The sequence below is a fragment of the Lathyrus oleraceus genome, chromosome 4 (genome assembly GCF_024323335.1).
Source record: "Lathyrus oleraceus cultivar Zhongwan6 chromosome 4, CAAS_Psat_ZW6_1.0, whole genome shotgun sequence".
NCBI lineage: Eukaryota > Viridiplantae > Streptophyta > Magnoliopsida > Fabales > Fabaceae > Lathyrus > Lathyrus oleraceus.
Window position 1 is genome coordinate 236,647,746 of NC_066582.1, and position 20,042 is coordinate 236,667,787.

Below are 20,042 nucleotides of genomic sequence, written 5' to 3' on the forward strand. Positions count from 1 at the left end.
GGCGTAAGCTAACATCCAATCGCAAATCTAACTAAAAGGTTCATGTTGAGTACAATGGACGTGAGGGGTGGTAATACCTCCTCCTTGTGTAATCGACTTCCGAACCCGGATTTGGTTGCGACGGTCATTTTTTAAAAAGGTTTTATTGATACTGTCCCTATCCTTCATTAGAATGAATAAAATTTTGTGGCGACTCTATTCGAATCATTTTTCCGTGAGTGTGCAATACGCTTCGCGAAGGATCGTATTTTTCGATGTACGACAACTGCATTCACCTTTCTTCTCACCAAGGAAACACCAAACAACCTCTTCTTCCTCTTCCTATTCAATCTCATCAGGAAAAATTATCTTCCTCAATTTCCTCTTCCTTAACGGACCATCAATAGAAGAAGATTCCTTCTGAGGAGTTCTTCCACTTCTGGTCTTATAAGGTATTAACTTAAATCAAATGTGTAACATTTGGGCACTTTTTGCAAAATAATAGTACACGTTAGAATCAAAAAGTATACTTATCATGGATCGAACTTGTATCCTCCAAAATTAAAACTCAATACTTTTCCGCTATCTGTGTCCTCCAAAATTATAACTTAATACTTTTCCACTCCACTTTCTAACTCGCAATATTTGTTATGTTCCACGAGTATTTTAAATATAATAATTATTGTATATAATTTATAAAAAAAAGTTAAGGCCCCTATATTTTGGAGATCATGTGAAACGAACCAAGTTACATAGACTCAAAATTGACCCTAATATATATATATATATATATATATATATATATATATATATATATATATATATATATATATGTGTGTGTGTGTGTGTGTGTGTGTGCGCGCGCGCGCTCGCGCGCGCGCACGCGTACTTGAGACATCATTTGCATGTAGTTTAAATATATTTTTATTATGGCATGATATGCGGGACAAAAAATTTGAAGTTCTATTATAAAGCTTAAGAAACACACTCTCTTAACACCGTTTCACTCTGATTTCAAACATATATGTAATCTATCGTAATAATGTCAAAAGAGTAAATAAATTAATATTTAAGGAGATAACGTATGTAATTTTAACAAAAAAAAGAAGAAATTAAGGGCATTTTAGTAAATTGAAATTAAAATAATTGTCTAGGAGTTCTATAAATCAAGACTCAAGCACACTCCAATGCATATTTTGGGTAACCTATCTGTAATATACTCAGATACCTTTGTTTAGTAGAAATGTCTCATATTGAGATGATTGATCTTACAAACTCTCGTGATTCCTCTCCGTCACCATACATATCTTCATCTATTGTACCAATGATCCTTAACATTGGTCATGTTTCTACCAAACCTAATCTTCACAATCATATAGATCATCACCAACACCAAAATAATGTGTTGGTGTCACCGCCACAAGGATTCAGGGTTCCACCACAATCAGAATTCAACAATAACACTTCCCAGATCGCTACTATGCCCCAGCTTGGTATACATAGTGGAAGCTCAGTTGCGAGGGTTCTTCAACCGTTATCTGAACCAAATACCTTTCCATTTCCAAATGGATCTAGGTTCAGGGTCCCGTGGTCACAACAAGAGCATGAGTAATTGCATCTCTCAATCTTGAATTTAATTAATTATTTATTGATATGATCTTACTTTACTTTTAGAGAAGAATTGAAATAAATTTAAAAATAAAATAAAAGAAAAAATTTCTCAAATTTTATCACAAAATGTTTTAAATATTTAATTTAGTGGTCAATTTTAGTTGTTTTTCAATCTAATATTTATCTTTATTTTAATTTTTCTGATTGTTTTTCTCTATATCTTTCGTTTCTTCTTTACTTATTCCGCTCTTTTCAACTTTTTTTAGCCGTGTATTTAAAACTACATTTTCATATTAGTAAAGTTTAAATAACTACTAAAATTTAAAAATAAATTAATTATAAATGTTGACTATAATTGTTTTTTCAACGCGGAATTTAAGGATCCGTTTTTTCTTCTCTAACACAAGTCATTATTTAAAAAAATTTATTGTAACACTTTTATTCAATAATGTGCAAATATTAACTTTTTACCCTTAAAGTTTTGGATTAAGAATATTTTTAATCTATACAAACTCACAAGTTTTTAAGTTTAATCTATATGAAGTTTAAATTTATATTGAAATATTAGCTTTCTATAATATTGTAGTTTGTAAGAATAATCACAATTAAAAAAATGAATATATTTAGCCTTAACAAGTGTTGTGTTTTATTGTCTTAGTTTATTTGTGATGGGGCTTACTGAATATGGAAAAGGGAAATGGAGCAAAATAGCAAAACACTATGTATGCAACAAGACACCACAACAAGTTCAATGCTATGCTCGTAGCTTTTTCAAGTATCTACCAGCTTCATATGTGCATCGTTTTAAGAGAAAGAAACTATCTTCAAATACCGACAACTTTGTTTCTAGAAAAAACAAAGAAACTCTCAATCTTTTTCCTATGAAAGATTATAGAGAAGAATCTAGTACTTTCATGAATGTGCCTAGGGTTTCTTCTAGTAATGGAGAAGTTGATGTGGAGCTCCGTTTGAGTTTATATAAGTGAGGTTTGAATCATATGTGTCAAACATGCATGGATAAATTAAGCTACAAACTAGTATATCATTATAATAAGTGGCTTTTCTTTGTAACATTTTTCTTCGTTTTAATAATGTTTGTTCAGTTGTGATGTTAAAGTTTTTTATTTAATCGTGCATGTTTTGTCTTGAAATTTTGTACTCCATCATGGATTATTTATTTAAATGTGTTTGGAAATGTTTTGTTTCAAATGTATTATCTTGATAAAACGGTAAAACTTATCAGTTCAATGCGTAAACAAATTTGTGTATTTGAAAAACATTTATCTCACTCATTAAAATGTATAAGTTATAGGTCTCAATTTTTTCTTTTGTAACTTTGAGAAAAATGTATAGACAATTTTGGGATTTAGGAGTATGGTCATGGCATTTTAACAATTTTGGGATTTAGGAGTAGGGTCATGGCATTTTAACAACTTTGGTATTAGAGGATATGTCTTAAAATTTTGAGATTTTATATAAAGACATAATTGACTTAATGTTACGCTTTAGTCCCTTAATTAAAAAATATTATAAATTGATTTTTTAACTTCATTTTTATTATCCTATTTAGACTCTCTTCTGTCAATTTTTGATAAAAAAAATTATTAAATTCTGATAACATGATCTGACAACAATGTCATTGATACAAATTTGAGTCAATATATATAGTTAAAAACTAGTATATTATTTAAACTATGAGAGTTTTGTTTTCGAAGATTAAAAACAAAACTCACGTAGCTTAAACAATGTTTCAATTTTTAACTATATATTCTGACTTAGATTTGTACCAATAGCCTTACTATCACGCCACATCATCAGAACTCAACATTTTTTTTTTTTGCTAGAAATTGATGGAAGTAACCAAATAAAATTACGGAAGTGAAGTTAAGGGATTAATTTGTAACGTTTTTAATTAAAAAATTTAAAATAAAATATTAAATTAAGTTAAAAGACTAAAATATATATTAATCTTATATAAATTATATATAATTTAACCGTGACAAAATAATATAGAGTTTCTAAAAAAAATAGTATAAACTTTGTTTAATTATGATTTAATCTTGAAAAATTAGTATATAAACTGTTTAAATGAATGACATTTTAGTTTTATAATGGTCCATTAAACTGTTCCTGTTCTTGTATACATTTTTTTTTACTTATGATTTTTGACATTTTAGACATGTTATGAAAGTTTATAAATTTTGTTACTTTTTAATTAATAATTATTCTTTTAATTATAATACTCTTAAGGACATTGTCCTCTTTTTGTAAAAAATAAATAAATTTATTTCAATGCTCTTAATTATGTATAATTGTATAATTCATTTGACATTTTTTAAAATAAATTATTAGAAGTAATTTTGATAAAATTACATTAAAATTAATTTAAAATAAACAAAAATTCTATAAAAACAACATTTATAAAAAGAACTGATGATATATTAAAAAAACATAAAACCACAATTGTTATAGAGCAGAAAAAATATAAACCAATGACAACAACTAAAATTACTAAAAATCGAATTATCAAAGAGTTAATGTAAGTCAAAGTAAAGAGAAGAAAACCTCGGAAATTGCAAAGTGGTATCTATTGAATATTTAAGAAAAAATTGAATTTTTATATTTATTGAATAACTAAAATGTATTTGATCTATTATACCATTTAATTTTAATAAATATAATTTTTTTTTTATAAATAAGATTAAAAGTACTTTTGCAGATACACTTTTCACAAAGTTAAAAAAAATATTTAAGTTTCAAAATAAATGTTACATTTAAAAAAATCATTTCAATATTTTTAATTATGTATAATTCATTTGATATTTTTTTAATTAATTATTAGAAGTAACTTGATAAAACTGCATTCAAATTAATTTAAACTTTAAAAAAATATTTAAAATAAACAAAAATCTTTAAAAATAACATTTGTAAAAGTACCGATAATATATTAAAAGAAACATAAAACCAAAATTGTTATAAAGCAGAAAAGATATAAATCAACGAGAACAACAAAAAATTCTAAAAATTGAGTTATCCAAAAGTTGATGCAAGTTAAAGTGAGGAGAAAAAACCTCGGGAAGTACAAAAGTGATATTTATTGAATAATATTTATTGAATTTTTAAGAAAAAGTTGAATTTTTATATTTATTGAATAATTAAAATATATCTGATCTATTATACAGTTACATTTTAATAAATATAAAAAATATTTTCTTTTATAAATAAGATTAAAAGTATTTTTGAATTTATTCACCAAAGATAAGTCATGGAAATTGAGATTATCATGCAAAATGCATATTGGAATTGTAGATACACTTTTCACAAAGTTAAAAAAATATATTTAAGCCTCAAAATAAATGTTACATTTAAAAAAATATTTTAATACTCTTAATTATGTATAATTCATTTGATATTTTTTTAATAAATTATTAGAAGTAATTTTGATAAAACTGCATTAAAATTAATTTAAACTTTAAAAAACATTTAAAATAAACAAAAATTCTTTAAAAAATAACATTTATAAAAATAATTGATGATATATTAAAATAAAAATATAAAACCACAATTGTTATAGAGTAGAAAAGATATAAATCAATGACAACAATAAAAATTATTAAAAATTGAGTTATTCAAGAGTTGATGTAAGTAAAAGTGAGGAAAAGAGACCTCAAAAATTGCAAAAGTGATATTTATTGAATTTTTAAGGAAAAGTTAAATTTTTATATTTATTGAATAATTAAAATGTATTTGAATATTTTTTTATAAATAAAATTAAAAATATTTTTGAATGTATTCACAAAATATAAGTCATGGAAACTGAGGTTATTCTAGAATTGTTGATTCACTTTTCACAAAGTTAAAAAAAATATTTAGGTCTCAAAATAAATATTACATTTAAAAGAAATTATTTTAATACTATTAATCATGTATAATTCATTTGACATTTTTAAAATAAATTATTAGAAATAATTTTCATAAAACTGTATTAAAATTAATTTAAACTTTAAAAAAACATTTAAAATAATTAAAAATTATTTAAAAAATAACATTTATAAAAAAAACTGATGATATATTAAAAAAACATAAAATCACAATTGTTATAGAGCAGAAAGGATATAAACCGGTGACAATAATAAAAAGTATTAAAAATTGAGTTATTGAAGAGTTGATGTAAGTCAAAGTGAGGAGAACAAACCTTAGAAATTACAAAAATAATATTTATTAAATTATATTTATTGAATTATTAAGTAAAAGTTGAATTAAAATAATATTACATTTAAAAAAATATATTTTTATACTATTAATCATGTATAATTCATTTGACATTTTTTAAAATAAATTATTAGAAGTAATTTTGATGAAACTGCATTAAAATTACTTTAAACTTTAAAAAAGTATTTCAAATAATTAAATAAAATTTTAAAAATAATATTTATAAAAAGAACCGATGATATATTAAATAAACATAAAATCACAATTGTTATAGAGAAGAAAAGATATAGACCGATGACAATAATAAAAAATACTAAAAATTGAGTTATTCAAGAGTTGATGTAAGTCAAAGTGAGAAGAACAAACCTTGAAAATTGCAAAAATAATATTTATTTAATAATATTTATTGAATTATTAAGAAAAAATTGAATTTTTATATTTATTGAATAATTAAAATATATTTGATTTATTATACAATTTAGATACATTGATTATCTTAATAAATATAAAAAATAAATTTTCATATAAATAATATTAAAAATATTTTTAAATTCATTCACAAAAAGATAAGTAATAAAAACTGAGATTATAACACAAAATAAAATACGCAGATTATTCTAAAATTATGGATACATTTTTCACAAAGTTAAAAAAATATATTCATTTAAGTCTCAAAGTAAGTATTATATTTAAAATATTATTTATTCTAAAATACTTGTCATTTTAGCTTATTAAGATAATTTTAATTTTATTTTTTAATTAATATATTTAATTTATTATTTTTTCACTTAACTTTTCATTAGTTGTAAAATAAGTTATTGAGCCGGAAAACCAAAGTAGCATGCAAAATATGCAGCATATATGTATTCAACTCAAAAATTTCAAAATAAGACATTTTTTCAAATGTCACTTTTAAATCTCTTTATTATTAGACTTCTTGAATGTTTCAAATATCTGTTATTTTAGTATATAATGTTACTAAACATAAAGATTATTTTATTTTTAAAACACCACAAGATTATTGAAAGAATGATAAGATGTTTTTATACTTACTCACAAAAGTTGAGTTATGGAAAATGACGTTATCACACAAAATAAAATACTGTAGGTTATTTTAAAATTGTCGGTACACTTTTTTCAAAGTTTAGAAAAAAAGTTTGAACTATATTCTTTTTAATTTTATTGGTTGTAAAAGATGTTATTGATTCAGAAAGTCAAAGTGTAAACTCAAGATAATGCATTGAAACTTGTGTTGTCACAAGCAAAACACCTCATTCCCCTTTTTCCGTTTCATTTTGAAATTAAATTTATTTTTATGTTAATCCTCTTACTTTTTGAAGAGGTGAATCATACTATGTTATTTCCTCCGTTTTTATTATAAGTCATTTTTAGAAAATATTTTATAACATAATATAATTTGTTTTATAATATTAATAGTATTATATCTTTAAATATTTATTCTTCTCTCTTCTTTCGATTATATCAATTTATCTTTTCAATATCTTTAATAGAGGATAATTTTGTAAAATCCTTCATAATTTCTCTTTTTCATACCATAATTATTACATTTCTTAATACGTGTGAAAAGTAAAAAACGACTTATAATAAAAAACGGAGGGAGTATAATTTTGATACTTTAATTTTTATATAACTTATTTTATTTTATAATTTATTATAAATATATTATTATTTCACTCATTTTATTGAAAAACTAATAGTTTTTATTAAAGTGATTAATTCTACAAAATATATATATTTTAAGTTTATTTGATACTTTATTAAATAATTTTAAACAAATTAATTATAAAATCCTATTCAACATATTTTGAGAGAAAGTTCTAGCACTTTTAAAAAAAATGGTATAATTTGTAATTAAAAAATTATATATTTATAATTTTACAATGTTTTTTTAAATATTTATAAATAATTTTAAAATAAAAAAACTTCTAAAATTTATATTTTAAAAAAAGATGATTATAAACTTTTTTTAAAATTTTATTCTATGTATAACAAGATATCAGATACAATGTTAGAACAATGTGTATGACAAGTGTAATGTGTACTTGATAGAACAATGGGAGAATATAAATAACATGAATTGATAATCCAGTTCGGTGAAAAGCCACCTACGTTTGAAGAGAGCGTTAACTCAAGGAAAGAAAAGTCACTCTTAATATTCAAAAGTACAAATTGGTTTGATTTGAACGCTCTTAGTTTAATGTCTTTTTTCCTGATACTACATGTGAACTTCGATTCAGACTCCCTTTGAATCTGAGACCCCTCTCACTTTCACTCAAATACTCTCTGAAGTGTTTAGACAGTTACAATAGTATATGAATGATGTTACAAACTTACAACTCAAATACTTTATTCTCCTAACCTATGATTAATATGCATGAATATAGTATTACACAAAAACAAACTCAAGACTCAAAACAAATTAATATGTCAAGCTTAGTAATGCAAGGTTTAAGTCGTCACAATGGAGAATGTCTTTTTTAATAACAATAATTGTCCACCTTCAAACTCCATTAGGGTTTAGGTCTTGAACATGGTTGGCCTTCTCAAAAGCGCAAGAAACCAATCCTCAATAGTGTTGATTGTAAAATTTTAATTGATTAAATCTTGAACGAATTTGAATTCCTCAAATTTAATCTTGCTAAAAGATATTATGAATAAACCTATCTTAATCCAAAATGTGCACAAAAGTCAAATCCCTTATTATATATAAAAGGATTCAAATCCTTAAAATTGTGAGAATTACTCAAATTAGCTTACGTGTGAAGCAACCTAGAGCGAGATAGTATGTCTCACAGAATGAAGGGCATTATGCTTAACATGTAGCTTTCTTACTGAAGTGTCTTGATCACATTGAGACATGATTTCTCACATCTTGGTATAACATCTTACTTGCATGTTGCTTATAAAATGTTATCAACCATATGTAATAACATTTGTATAATGCTATAAACCTCAATATCTGAGTTTTAAAGACCCGTACAAAGTAATATTTATAATGTTTATTAAAAAAAGCACTATAAATCTTTTAAGGGTTAATAGTTTGACCTGAATATCTTTGGTTGGGCCTCTAAGGATCTGGCCCACCAACTCTATGGTGCGTAAGTAACATGAAATGGACTTATAATGGGTGGGGTTAGGTGGCGAGCACACGATCCAGTCCGACCCGGTACTCCTCAGTCACATAATTTGGGAGAACGTGGTGAGCCACATGTTATGACAGTAACTCAAGTCATCCCAATTTCAATAGGTTATTTACACTCCCTATCATGGAGGATGACTCACTTCATTCATCACATTATCACATCAAAACCAGGAGGCATGTGGATGAATTCAGAGGCACCAAATTTTATCTTCTCAACAACCCCCAGGGTCAAGTAACTAAGCTTATAAATATCCTAACAAGACAACTGGGTAATTCATTTACTCTTTTAAAAATTATAATAGAAAAATTCCACTTGTGTATCTTATCGCATGTACCTAGTTGGTACCCACCACATGGCCCGATAAATCTAACTCGAATTGCACTCTCATATGAAAAACCAGTTTCCCTAATCATTATTCTACAATGGTGAGACGTGGCATCACTAGCAATAGTAGTGGTGACCAAAGATCCAAGAGATGCAGAGAATTATAGAAGAGTTATCCCCATAAAAAAGTCTTCCAAGATAATATTTTGTGTCTCCAACAATGATGACACGAGGATGACCCACCGGAGAGCGTGGAGATTTTAGACCCACAACCCCTATCCGGTGAAATCTAGGATGCACCTGTATGAGAGAACTTCAACTCATCGTCGTTGCTAATATTTTACATGAAAAGCGACCCATCAGGTGGCAATAACACCCGTCATTGAATTACTAAAGTGTAAGATCATGGGTGGTATGTTTAAGGAGGTGATGTTGAGGTGGTATATCAACCTATCTAGGTTCTTAATAACTAGCTACCTAGACCTCTCGAAGAAGGTGATTTATCCATTCTCATTAAGCAAACATCGAAAGGGCTTAACAACTAGTTTATTCAATGTTCACCACAAACACATGGGTATTGGATACTGGATATGCTTTTCAAATTTTTAATAACGTATAGGGGCTAAAAAGGAATAGAGAATTAGAAAAAGGTGAAGTTGATCTACGAGTTGGTAATGGAGTAAATGTTGTTGCTTTATCCGTGGGAATTTATTAACTGAATTTACTTAGTGGTTTATTAATTCACTTGGAGAACTGCTATTATTTACCTACAATTAACAAAAATATTATTTTCGTTTATTGTTTAGAAAAATTTAATTTTTCATTTATAATTAAGAGTAATTATTGCTCTATTTTTCTAATTGATATATTTTATGCCACTACGCAAATAAACAATGTATTATATGTCATTGATCTTGAAATGTCAATTTATAACATTAATACTTAAATGATGAAACCTAACGAGTTAAATTTAAGTTACTATTAGTATTATCTATTAGCTCATATAAATGATAAATACATTTCCAAACTCCATAAAGATGGACTTTTTGACTCATTTGATTATGAGACATGCAAATCTTGTTTACCTAGAAAGATGACAAATTCCTCATTCATTGAAAAAAGGTGAAATGGATAGTGATCTTTTGGCCCCCATGCATACTGATGTATCTGGACCACTAGACATGTTGTCTAGAGGAAGTTTCCAATACTTTATCACATTTACTTATGATTATATTAGATATGGTTATGTGTATTTAATGAAACACAAATCTGAATCCTTTGAAAAGTTTAAAGAATTCAAAACTGAAGTATAAAACCGACTAAGTAAAAATATTAAAACCCTTTGATCAGATCAAAGGGTGAATATTTAATCTTAGAATTTGATGACCGTCTAAAATAGTGTGGGATTATATCCCAACTTAATCCTCCTAGAAAACCATAAAGGAATGATGTATCTGAGAGAAGAAACTAAACCTTGTTAGATACGGTCTGATCCATGATGAGTCATGGTGATCATCCAAACTTCTTTGGGCACATGCTTTATTGACAACATTGTAAGACCTCAATTTTGACCCTAAGATCCCTCATGTTATCTCATCATATGCATTGGATTTGGGATCACACCTTGACATCCTCCTTACCCCTCATTCATTGGGTTTGCATTGGGAGAGGTCACCAAGCACATTTGATTGTATCATACTTTGTTGACTAACCAAAATACCAAAAATATGTCAATATATAGTTTACTTCTTTTGTAGGTAGTGTGTGTGTTCACCTATGCTCCATCAAGCTCATATCTAGGGTTTGAAATACTCAATACAAGGAGACTAATCAATAGATGATTCACATTGACTCTAGGAATAATATATGGGTCCCCATGATCTTCACATATTATTTTGATCAAGAAATTATCAAGAGTTTGAAGCTTGTTTGCCTTGGAAGCCCTAATTCATCTAAGTATCTTGTGTGACTTCCTCAACAAGTTTCTTCATCATTTGATCAAATATTTCAAGGTATACTTCATATTACGTCATCTTATGCATATATGATCCTCCATGAGTCCAAGATATCAAGATAATTTCAAGTTTGCATGTTGGTTCATGGTGGTTGACTAGAGAAAGTCAACTAGTCAAAACTGGGGTTCCCTAGGCCCTATCTCCTACACTTTTTTCATGTTGAAGTAAAGAGCTATTTTTTCTTGGAAAGTCATTTTTTATGGTGAAAGATTATAGGTCATTCTGAACCCTAGTTAGGAGGTCAACTTCCAAGGACCACAACTTTTTAAATTTTTATAAGATAAAAGCCATTAAAGTTTAATGATCAAATTATAGATGTCCTATTCAACTTTTATTCTTGTAAGAAATTCAAATTCAACTTGAAAACGCATGTTCCAAGTGGAAACATTATAAGTCATTTTGGACCATTACCATTGAACAAGTGATTTTCCTCAACTTCTAAAATGCATAACTCCTTAATGCCAAATCCTAATCAGGTCAAATTTGTGAACATATTGAATAGGTTTGAAAGAGATACAACTTTGATGAAGGAATGTTTTCCATTTGAAGCCCATAGAAAAAATTATTCAAGGTGGAAGAAGTGAACATTTGACTTGATACTTAGAAAATTTTCAAATATGTTTGATTTTTAAAACTTCCACCTTAAAATTCATCATAATGCAAGCTTTAAATGGAAAATTGTTCAACATGAAAGTTGTTCCCCTTGATCTCATCTTTCCAACAAGTCCAAGATCATTTCATTTAGTCAAGAACTGGAGGACTTGCGCATGGTTTCTCTTCAAGGTTTCATTTGGATGAAATTCACATTCACATTTCAATTTCCATTGCATGATTACTTGACATGCTTTCAGCATTGCGCATGAGGAATTTTGGACCTGATTGCATCATTTCATGGGCCTATCACACGCCCATGCAAGCATGCAAGATGAATTGCTATTTTTGGCCAATTTTGGAAATATGTAGAAAGCAATTGCCTTACCTATAAATAAGACCCCCATTGCTCAGAATTAAGGACACCTTGCCCAAGCTTTGAACCTGCAATCCAAACCCTCACCATTAGAGGATAATCTTGAAGGTTTTCATTTGAAAATCGAGTTTCAAATCTCCTTCTGTTTTGAGATTGAAACTCCAAGAATCCAAGCCTTTCCTTGATCCAATTCAACTCCTGCAAGCTTTTGAAGCCAAGCCAAGGCCGACTGGAAGCAAGATCAAGCAAGTTTCAAGCTCCCTCAAAGGTGATTTTCCATAATTTTTATCTCTTCGATTCTCTCTCAATTCTTCACCATTCTTTGTGATTTTTGGTTGGCTGAAGTCCTACCAATGTAGGAAACAAGATTGAGTTGCTTTGAGGTTAAATCGAAGCAACTCAGTTCATGATCCTCAAAATTCAAATCCCTGTATCTTTTTATATACATTGAATTGGAGAAAATTGAGGCCAGATTCGTGATCCTGAGCATTTTCTCTTTGAAATAGTGTCCTTGTTTTCCATTTTCCGTTGAGATGAAGTTGGACCAGTCTGGTGGAGGTCACCAGAGAAGATGACCGGAGCCCTAGCTCCGGTGGTGTGTTGGCACACCTCCTGGCCATCTGATCGTGATTGGATGTTATAATCTGGACCATTGCTTTTGATTACCACGCGTACATCTCTTTGACTGATGACCACCATGAAACACGCGCGTGTGGCCATCAGATTTGTCACCTCAATTAATGAGGGAGATCTTATGGCCCTTGTTTTTTCTATTTTTATTTTAATTTCTGATTTTATGTTTAATCCATTTATTTTGTTTAATTCATATTATTTTATCTTTAATCCAAAAAATATGGGACTTTCACCAAAAATCTTTAAATATTTTTCTCTTTCATTTTCTGAATTAAAATTATTTTTTGGATTAATTTTGATATTTTTCATGAATTAAATGTTTTATGCATATTTTTAATTGTTTAAAAATACTTCTGACTTTTTAAAAATCATGAAATTTTTTGTCTAAGGTCCTTTGATCTTGTTTGACATGGGATAAATCTCTTGGCCATTTATTTGGTATTTTGAAGAGATTTTAGGTTTTGACCAAATTAAAATGTATTTTAATTCATTTTTAAATTGATTTTTAATTGATTAAATGTTAAAAATATTGTTGAGCCATTATTATGGTCTTGTGATGTTTGACTATTTGTTTGGGCCTTGGTCAAGGTTGATTTGAATTTTGTTTCATCTCCCAAAATGAATGGATGGTTTTGATTTGATGAAAATCCTCCATTGGTCAATTTGTGTTTCTATTTTCCCCTCCATCTACATCTTCATCCCTATTATTTCCTATTCCCTCATTTGACCAATGAAATCTCTAATGTCTTAAGGCTAATTGATTCATCAATGTCCTTGTGTCAGATGAACCAATACAAGTATGATTGAGATAGGTCCCTCGTTCTTGATCTTTTCTTTTAGTGTGTGGTATGTTTTAGGAGTTTGGTTTTTCATACCAAATCTCTAACATGCATTAACACCTAAATTTTTATTGCTCAACCTCAGATAGTTATGACTTCTACATAAGTCCAATTACGATTGCTTAACATAGAGCTAAATTTGATCCTAAAGGCATAACATTCTAGTAAGTGAGATTGCAAGTCTCCCATTCTTCATGGTTTTGTGTGTAAACTTGACCTTTTTTCCTTTAGTGATAGCTAGTGGCATACTTGTTGAATTTTCCAAGTTGGAGCCCTTCTCATGGAAGATGTCTTGGTTTAAGGATTCATACTTGTGAAAGAATGGTTGAGTGTTCTCCAAAGAATGACTTAATTACTTAAAAAAAACCACCACTAACACTTGACTAACATTTGACTAACCTTTGACTAACTCTTATTAATATTACTTTATTTTCATGTCATTTACTTTATGCAATTTAAATTTCAGTCATTTATCATTCATGACCATTTACATTTCATTTAACTTGTTTATGTTTATGCCATTTTTACTTTGCTCATTTGAGCCATTCTTGTGATTGTATATATTGTTTATGTACTTTGATTCTTGTTTGTGGTCTTAGGACCTTAAGACATCTAATAATAACAAAACCCCTAAAAAACATCTGATGGACTGTTGATCTTGACATGGACTTTTGGACTTAGAGTTAGGCAATATTCCCTGTGCAAAAAGGACCTGACCAATGCCAACATTTTGAGACCAAGCTATTGTGAACTGAGCCTTCATCTGATGCAAGCCTTGGATCTTATTTGAATTCATCTGCTACTCTGTCTTTGTGCTAATTGTTATTTTGACCTTATGTTTGATGCTTTGCTTTGAGTTGATCAAGGAATATTTCATCTGATACATGAGAAGACAAAGAAGACTACTAGCTATGGGAATTGCTTGCTTGGTGTCGCATCGCGCGAAAAACCGGCGGGAAAAGAAAGAACAACAGAGCCGCCACCGTGCGTTATTTATCCCAAAAGAGGGAAAGGAAACGCTCAGAGTAAACCTGGAAAGAACATGGTCTCGCGACCAAAGAGAATGGGTTCGGGAGTCGGTTATGCGAAGGGAAGGTATTAGCACCCCTACGCATCCGTAGTATTCTACGGGATCCACGCACAATAGGAAGGATAAATTGGTTGCTAAACACTGCTCAGATACTCACACACACTGGCTGAAAAGAGACAAAAGAAACTGACTGAAACTGACTTGGCAGGATACCGCATCCTGGGCCTACTTAGTCTATCAGGCATAGACATCAGAGTCGAAGTAGTTCGGACTGGGGAAACGACACATGCTCGCTAGAATATCGCATCCTATGCATACGTATCTTCTCGGACGAGAGAAGAATCAGAGCATTCGTAGCTCGGCTAACACGCACACAAACAAAACACAGGCAAAGGCAAACATGGAGCCCGACTGCCAATCACTGGGCTTACATCAGCATCCGAACCAAACACACACAAAGAGGCAAACGTGGAGCCTGAATGCCAATAGCTGGGCTTACATCAGCATCCGAACCAAACACACGCACACTGGAACCTAACTGCCACTCGATGGACTTACATCAGCTTCCAAGCACACAACAACACAACAAGTTAATAGGGAGTCGGGGACTCAGCCTATAACTGTCAAATACACACACAAAAGAAAAGAAAAGGCGCCCGGAGAGATCAGCTCAATCTCCTGCCTACATACTTCATCTGGTATGAAGATCAGGGCGATGTAGTTCCCCTACGCAGGGATAAAGGATTAGCCTAACCAGATAACAGAGGGAGACACAACTAGGGAGACTACGACTCGAGCCTAGATGTTATCATGCAAATTCATCCCTAAGTTAAGGTTTCTAGCTAACTGGCACAGGGAGCCAGCCTATCCTAGACATGACTTGCACAGGGAGCAAGCCACACACACACTTAACTTGCACAGGAAGCAAGCCAAGCAAAACCTACTTGCACAGGAAGCAAGTCTAAACTAAACCTAACTTGCACAGGAAGCAAGTCAAACAATCCTAACTTGCACAGGAAGCAAGTCAAACAATCCTAAAAGCACAGATAGCACACACTATACACAAGCAAGTGTCTCAAACAAGGGTTAGGTTTTAGTCGAGGGGTCATATCAACCTCAACAAACAAACCTCTGGAACTGGGTGAATGTGCTCTTAACCTTGCCATTGAGGGGCTAAGGTGAAGCAGATGAAAGGTGAGTGAAGGTAAGACTTCACAGCTCTTATCCCTGGCCTGGGAGAGCTCAAGACAAGAATGTGTAGGTTCAGAAAGTGGGAACCCTTCTACACATTTAAAACTGACTCAACTGTACAATTGTACAAGATCTTGGGTTTGTATCCGCAATGCATCAACACAGTGGTGTGAGCAAAGCAGATGACACACTGAATAGTGGGGGATAGATTGCATATCCCTACCTTCCACCAATTGCCTCTTCACTTAGGAGGTCTTTGACTCTATGCAAGGACAAAAGTAAACAGTCACAAACATTGCCTCTTAAGGAGGACTTCAGACAGTTGCCTGGCCAAGTAACAGGCCAGGTCTTCCAGACTACATGAAGACAAAGAGACATACCTCAATGCAAATTGCTTATACAAGCAAAGCAAAGCAAAAGTTCACAAGGAACTAAAAGCAACTAAAGTACCTGAAATCAGTCAAGCACAGTTAGTATACAAGTCAGAGTTAAATCAAAATGAAACAGACATCAACCAGTCAACACAAGCAAGTGAATGTGCAAGGCACAAGGCTTAAGGCATGTGAGCCAAGCCACCTACAAAACAAACAAGTTAGACAATGATATTCAAGCAAGCTCAATCAAATTGTAATGATCTCTTTGAAGCATTTGTAGCTTAACCTGAAAACATAAGCTCAAAAGTGAGTACCAGGACCACTAGGGCAAGCCTAGGGTCAAAAGAGATTAAGAAAGTCAAAACAGCAAGGGGTAAGTATCCAAAATCATGTTCAAACAATTAGGAAACAAAACCAATTGCGTTCACATTCATATCAATCATCATCATCATTTCATGAACCATTTAGGTCAAAGTATGGCAAACAGAAGCTCATAGAAGTCAACAGCAAGACTTAACTCAAAAGCAATCTTAAACATTTTCAAAAATCACCAAATAAATCATGATCAATCACAATCCATAGCATGGTAAGCATGTCAAATTTCATCTCATTTGGACAAGTGGAAGGCAACCAATGAAAATCAGAAAGTCAAAACCATTTTGAACATGCTCAAAGAAGTCAACCAAACATGCATCAACTTAGAAAAATCATAAGTCAAGAATGGTGTATGATAAATGAATGGGACTAAAACCATGGCAAAGATGAGGATGTCTAGTTATCTCATGTAAAATTTCATGTCCATCCAATAAGGTATGAGAATTTCACAAATGAAATGGGAACAAGTGTCACAAAAAGTCAACATATGACCAAGCAGGGGAGAAAATCCCAATTAATTAGGAAATGCCACAAATAATTCCAAGAGAATTCACATGTAAACTAGACATACAAGAGTAGGCTCATGCAAAAAATCAGATCAATTGGAGGTCAAGAAGCATGGTAATGAAAATCATGAAGTTGGTCATCAATGGTGTGACATAAATTGTCACACCCTAATTCAAAAAATCATAACTCACAAACCACAAATGATAAATTCACAAACTCTACACCAAAATCACCATGAGTGTGTCTAGTTTAAGCACAAATAATTTGGGAGCCATTGGATACATTCTCATCATTTCACAAATGTTTTGGCAAAGTGTACAAAATTTGGTCACATGTCACAAATCCTAGCAACATTTAAAAACCACTCATCCAAAAATTCTGGAAAAATAATGATAAAAAAGTAGAGATCATGATGAACACAACACAAAAAATCCCATTCAAATTGGATTAAAATTGAGGAACTTATGATTTTTGCAAGATGGCCATGGCAAGTGAAATAAAAAATGAAATTAAATGAATTAATATTGAAATTTAATGGACCGGATGGCATATTTGTAATTAAGGATGCCACTAACTTAAACGACAGCGTTTTGGAGGGTGAAAAGAAATGTTTTGATTGGCTCTGGCAATGAAACCACGCCTTGCACGTGAATGAAGAAAAAACTGGAAACAAGGCTGGGGTTTACTGTAGCAGCAAGAACATCATCTTCTCAAAACCGTGTTTTCCATAAAATTTCCAGAAACTCAAATTGGATGCACACAAATGTTCATCTAATCATGGCAAACAAGAATCCATCAACCATTTTCATTAAAACCTTGTATGTATCATGAATCGAGCACAAACATAAACCAACATCAAACTTGTTTTCAGCATAACTCGAGCAATAGTTCATCATTTTCAAAAACACACATACCACGAGACTCAGCATGGAGAGACCTATCAGAAACATCTCATGATTTTTGAAATAGAGAGGGTCGAAATCTTACCTATTTTTGAAGCAGAATGAGAAACAGTTGTCGTTTGGTCCTTTTAGCCTGAAACAGATGCTCCTCAGGTCTTCAAGTGATGAGTGTTGGAAGTACTTTGCTCATTGATGCTTGAAATGGAGGGACACGAGTGCTGTTATGGAAATTGCTTTGAGGAAAACCAGTTGCTCCAAAGCTGTTTGTAGGTATGAAAATGCAATTGTAATCAGCTCAAAATGATGCTTGGACTGTGTTTTAGGCAAGGCAGGGTTTGGTGACTTGGGAGTTTTGACAGAAAATGACAAGTGTAAGAGCAAGGTCAATGCAGTTTTTTCTAGGATGAGTGAGCCATGGCTTTGTGTTTGTTGGTTAGGTTATGCTTTTCACTGTGGGAGTCTTGACAGCTTTTAGCCAAATGCCAAGCAGGGTCCATTCTTGAGGGAGTGGATTTTTTGTATGCTTGATGTGTTTCAAAAAGTGACAGAACAAAATGATCCAAAGCCCTGCTGTTTTGTGTTGCTGGTGGTTTTTGAACAGCACTTGCAATCTTGACAAAATGCCAAGCAAATCAGTTTTTGCATCAGTTGAAAATGGTTGGTCTGTTGTTATGTTGGCTGCTATTCTGAGCTTTTTTGACAGCAAAATGGTGGGGAAAATGTGGTCTCAAGCAGGGCTTAGTTCCTTGGGTGTTTGGACAGAAGAATGAAAAGGCAAATAGCAAGATGAATGCAGTTTTTTAGAATGTGAGAGCATCAATCAATGAAGTTCTGTTATGTTGGTTTGTGGCAAGGCAAGGCATTCTCACTTTGGAGTTTTGGACAGGATTTTCAAATGCCAAGATGTAGTTTTGGAGAGTGAGAGCCAAGGGTCTTCTTGCTGCAGTTGGAGGTGGCTAGCAAGGTTTTTTTTTTGACAGCAAAAATGAGGAAATATTGTTATCAAAGCAGGGCAGGGACAGATTTGGTAAATGCCAGTGAGAGGGATTTTTTTGAGAGTGAGAGAACCAATGCCCCTCTGCTGTCAAAGTGTGGCTGCAAAACTGGTTCATTTGGACAGAAGATACAAGGCATGGCCCTTCTAATTTTCTGTTTTGATGTACAAGGTATGGCATGGAAGTATGGTGAAAACATGTACTTTTTCTCAATCCAAGCAAGCAAGGGATGGCTTTCTTTTTGCTGGTTTTTTGGCTGCAAATTGAGGCTTCAAATTGACAGAAAAATGATTAAGAATGCTGCTAGAAGTACCAAGCATGGCAAGGTTCATGGGAGTATGGAGTAGCATAGTGAAACTTGTACTTTTGTCCAAATTTCAAGCAAGTTAAAGAATGGCTTCATGTACTGCATAATTGAGCTTGCAAACATGTTTTAAGTGACTTTTCTGAGCTGTTCCAATTGGCCAAATGTTAGAAAAATGTTTATTTCAAAAAGTCAAACATTGGTCAAACTTGCATTTAAATGAGATAGGTCAAAAAATGCCATTTTGATTGGTGAAGTTTTGGCTCATGAAATTTATATTTTTGGAAAGAGGGGATCAAATGTGACTTGTAGGAAAAAACCCCACCAAAATTGGCCAAATGGTTTGAGAGATATGGCCCTTTGAAGTTCAAGATTTTCTGAAATCGATTCGATCATAACTTGCCAACCACACATGGGAATTGAGAATTCTTGGACTTTTTGGAAATGGGAGAACAAGATCTTCAACTTTCATGTTGGGCAAAAATTCATTTGAGGCTTGTATCATGATGTAAGTTTGAGGATCAAGACTTTCCATTTTTAGTAAGTTTTAGTTACAGGCCCGGTTTCCATTTTTGGAAATTTTTGATCTGGCTTCAAATTCTTCCATGATGGTGTTTGAC

At 31.2% G+C, this 20,042-nt stretch overlaps 1 protein-coding gene across 1 annotated transcript; it reads left to right on the plus strand.

The window, feature by feature from the left end:
- Window positions 1-1,189: 1,189 nt before the first annotated feature.
- On the plus strand, window positions 1,190-2,587 carry LOC127135393 (transcription factor MYBS3). The gene is made up of 2 exons (XM_051062120.1): window positions 1,190-1,587; window positions 2,249-2,587. The coding sequence occupies exons 1-2, from the start codon at window positions 1,223-1,225 to the stop codon at window positions 2,574-2,576; spliced, it is 693 nt and encodes a 230-aa protein (XP_050918077.1). The 5' UTR covers window positions 1,190-1,222; the 3' UTR covers window positions 2,577-2,587.
- Window positions 2,588-20,042: the final 17,455 nt, after the last annotated feature.

Coding starts and splice junctions, on each gene's coding strand:
- LOC127135393 (XM_051062120.1), top strand. CDS start 1,223: ATGTCTCATATTGAGATGATTGATCTTACAAACTCTCGTGATTCCTCT. Junction 1,588..2,248: donor TGGTCACAACAAGAGCATGA/GTAATTGCATCT, acceptor TTATTGTCTTAG/TTTATTTGTGATGGGGCTTA.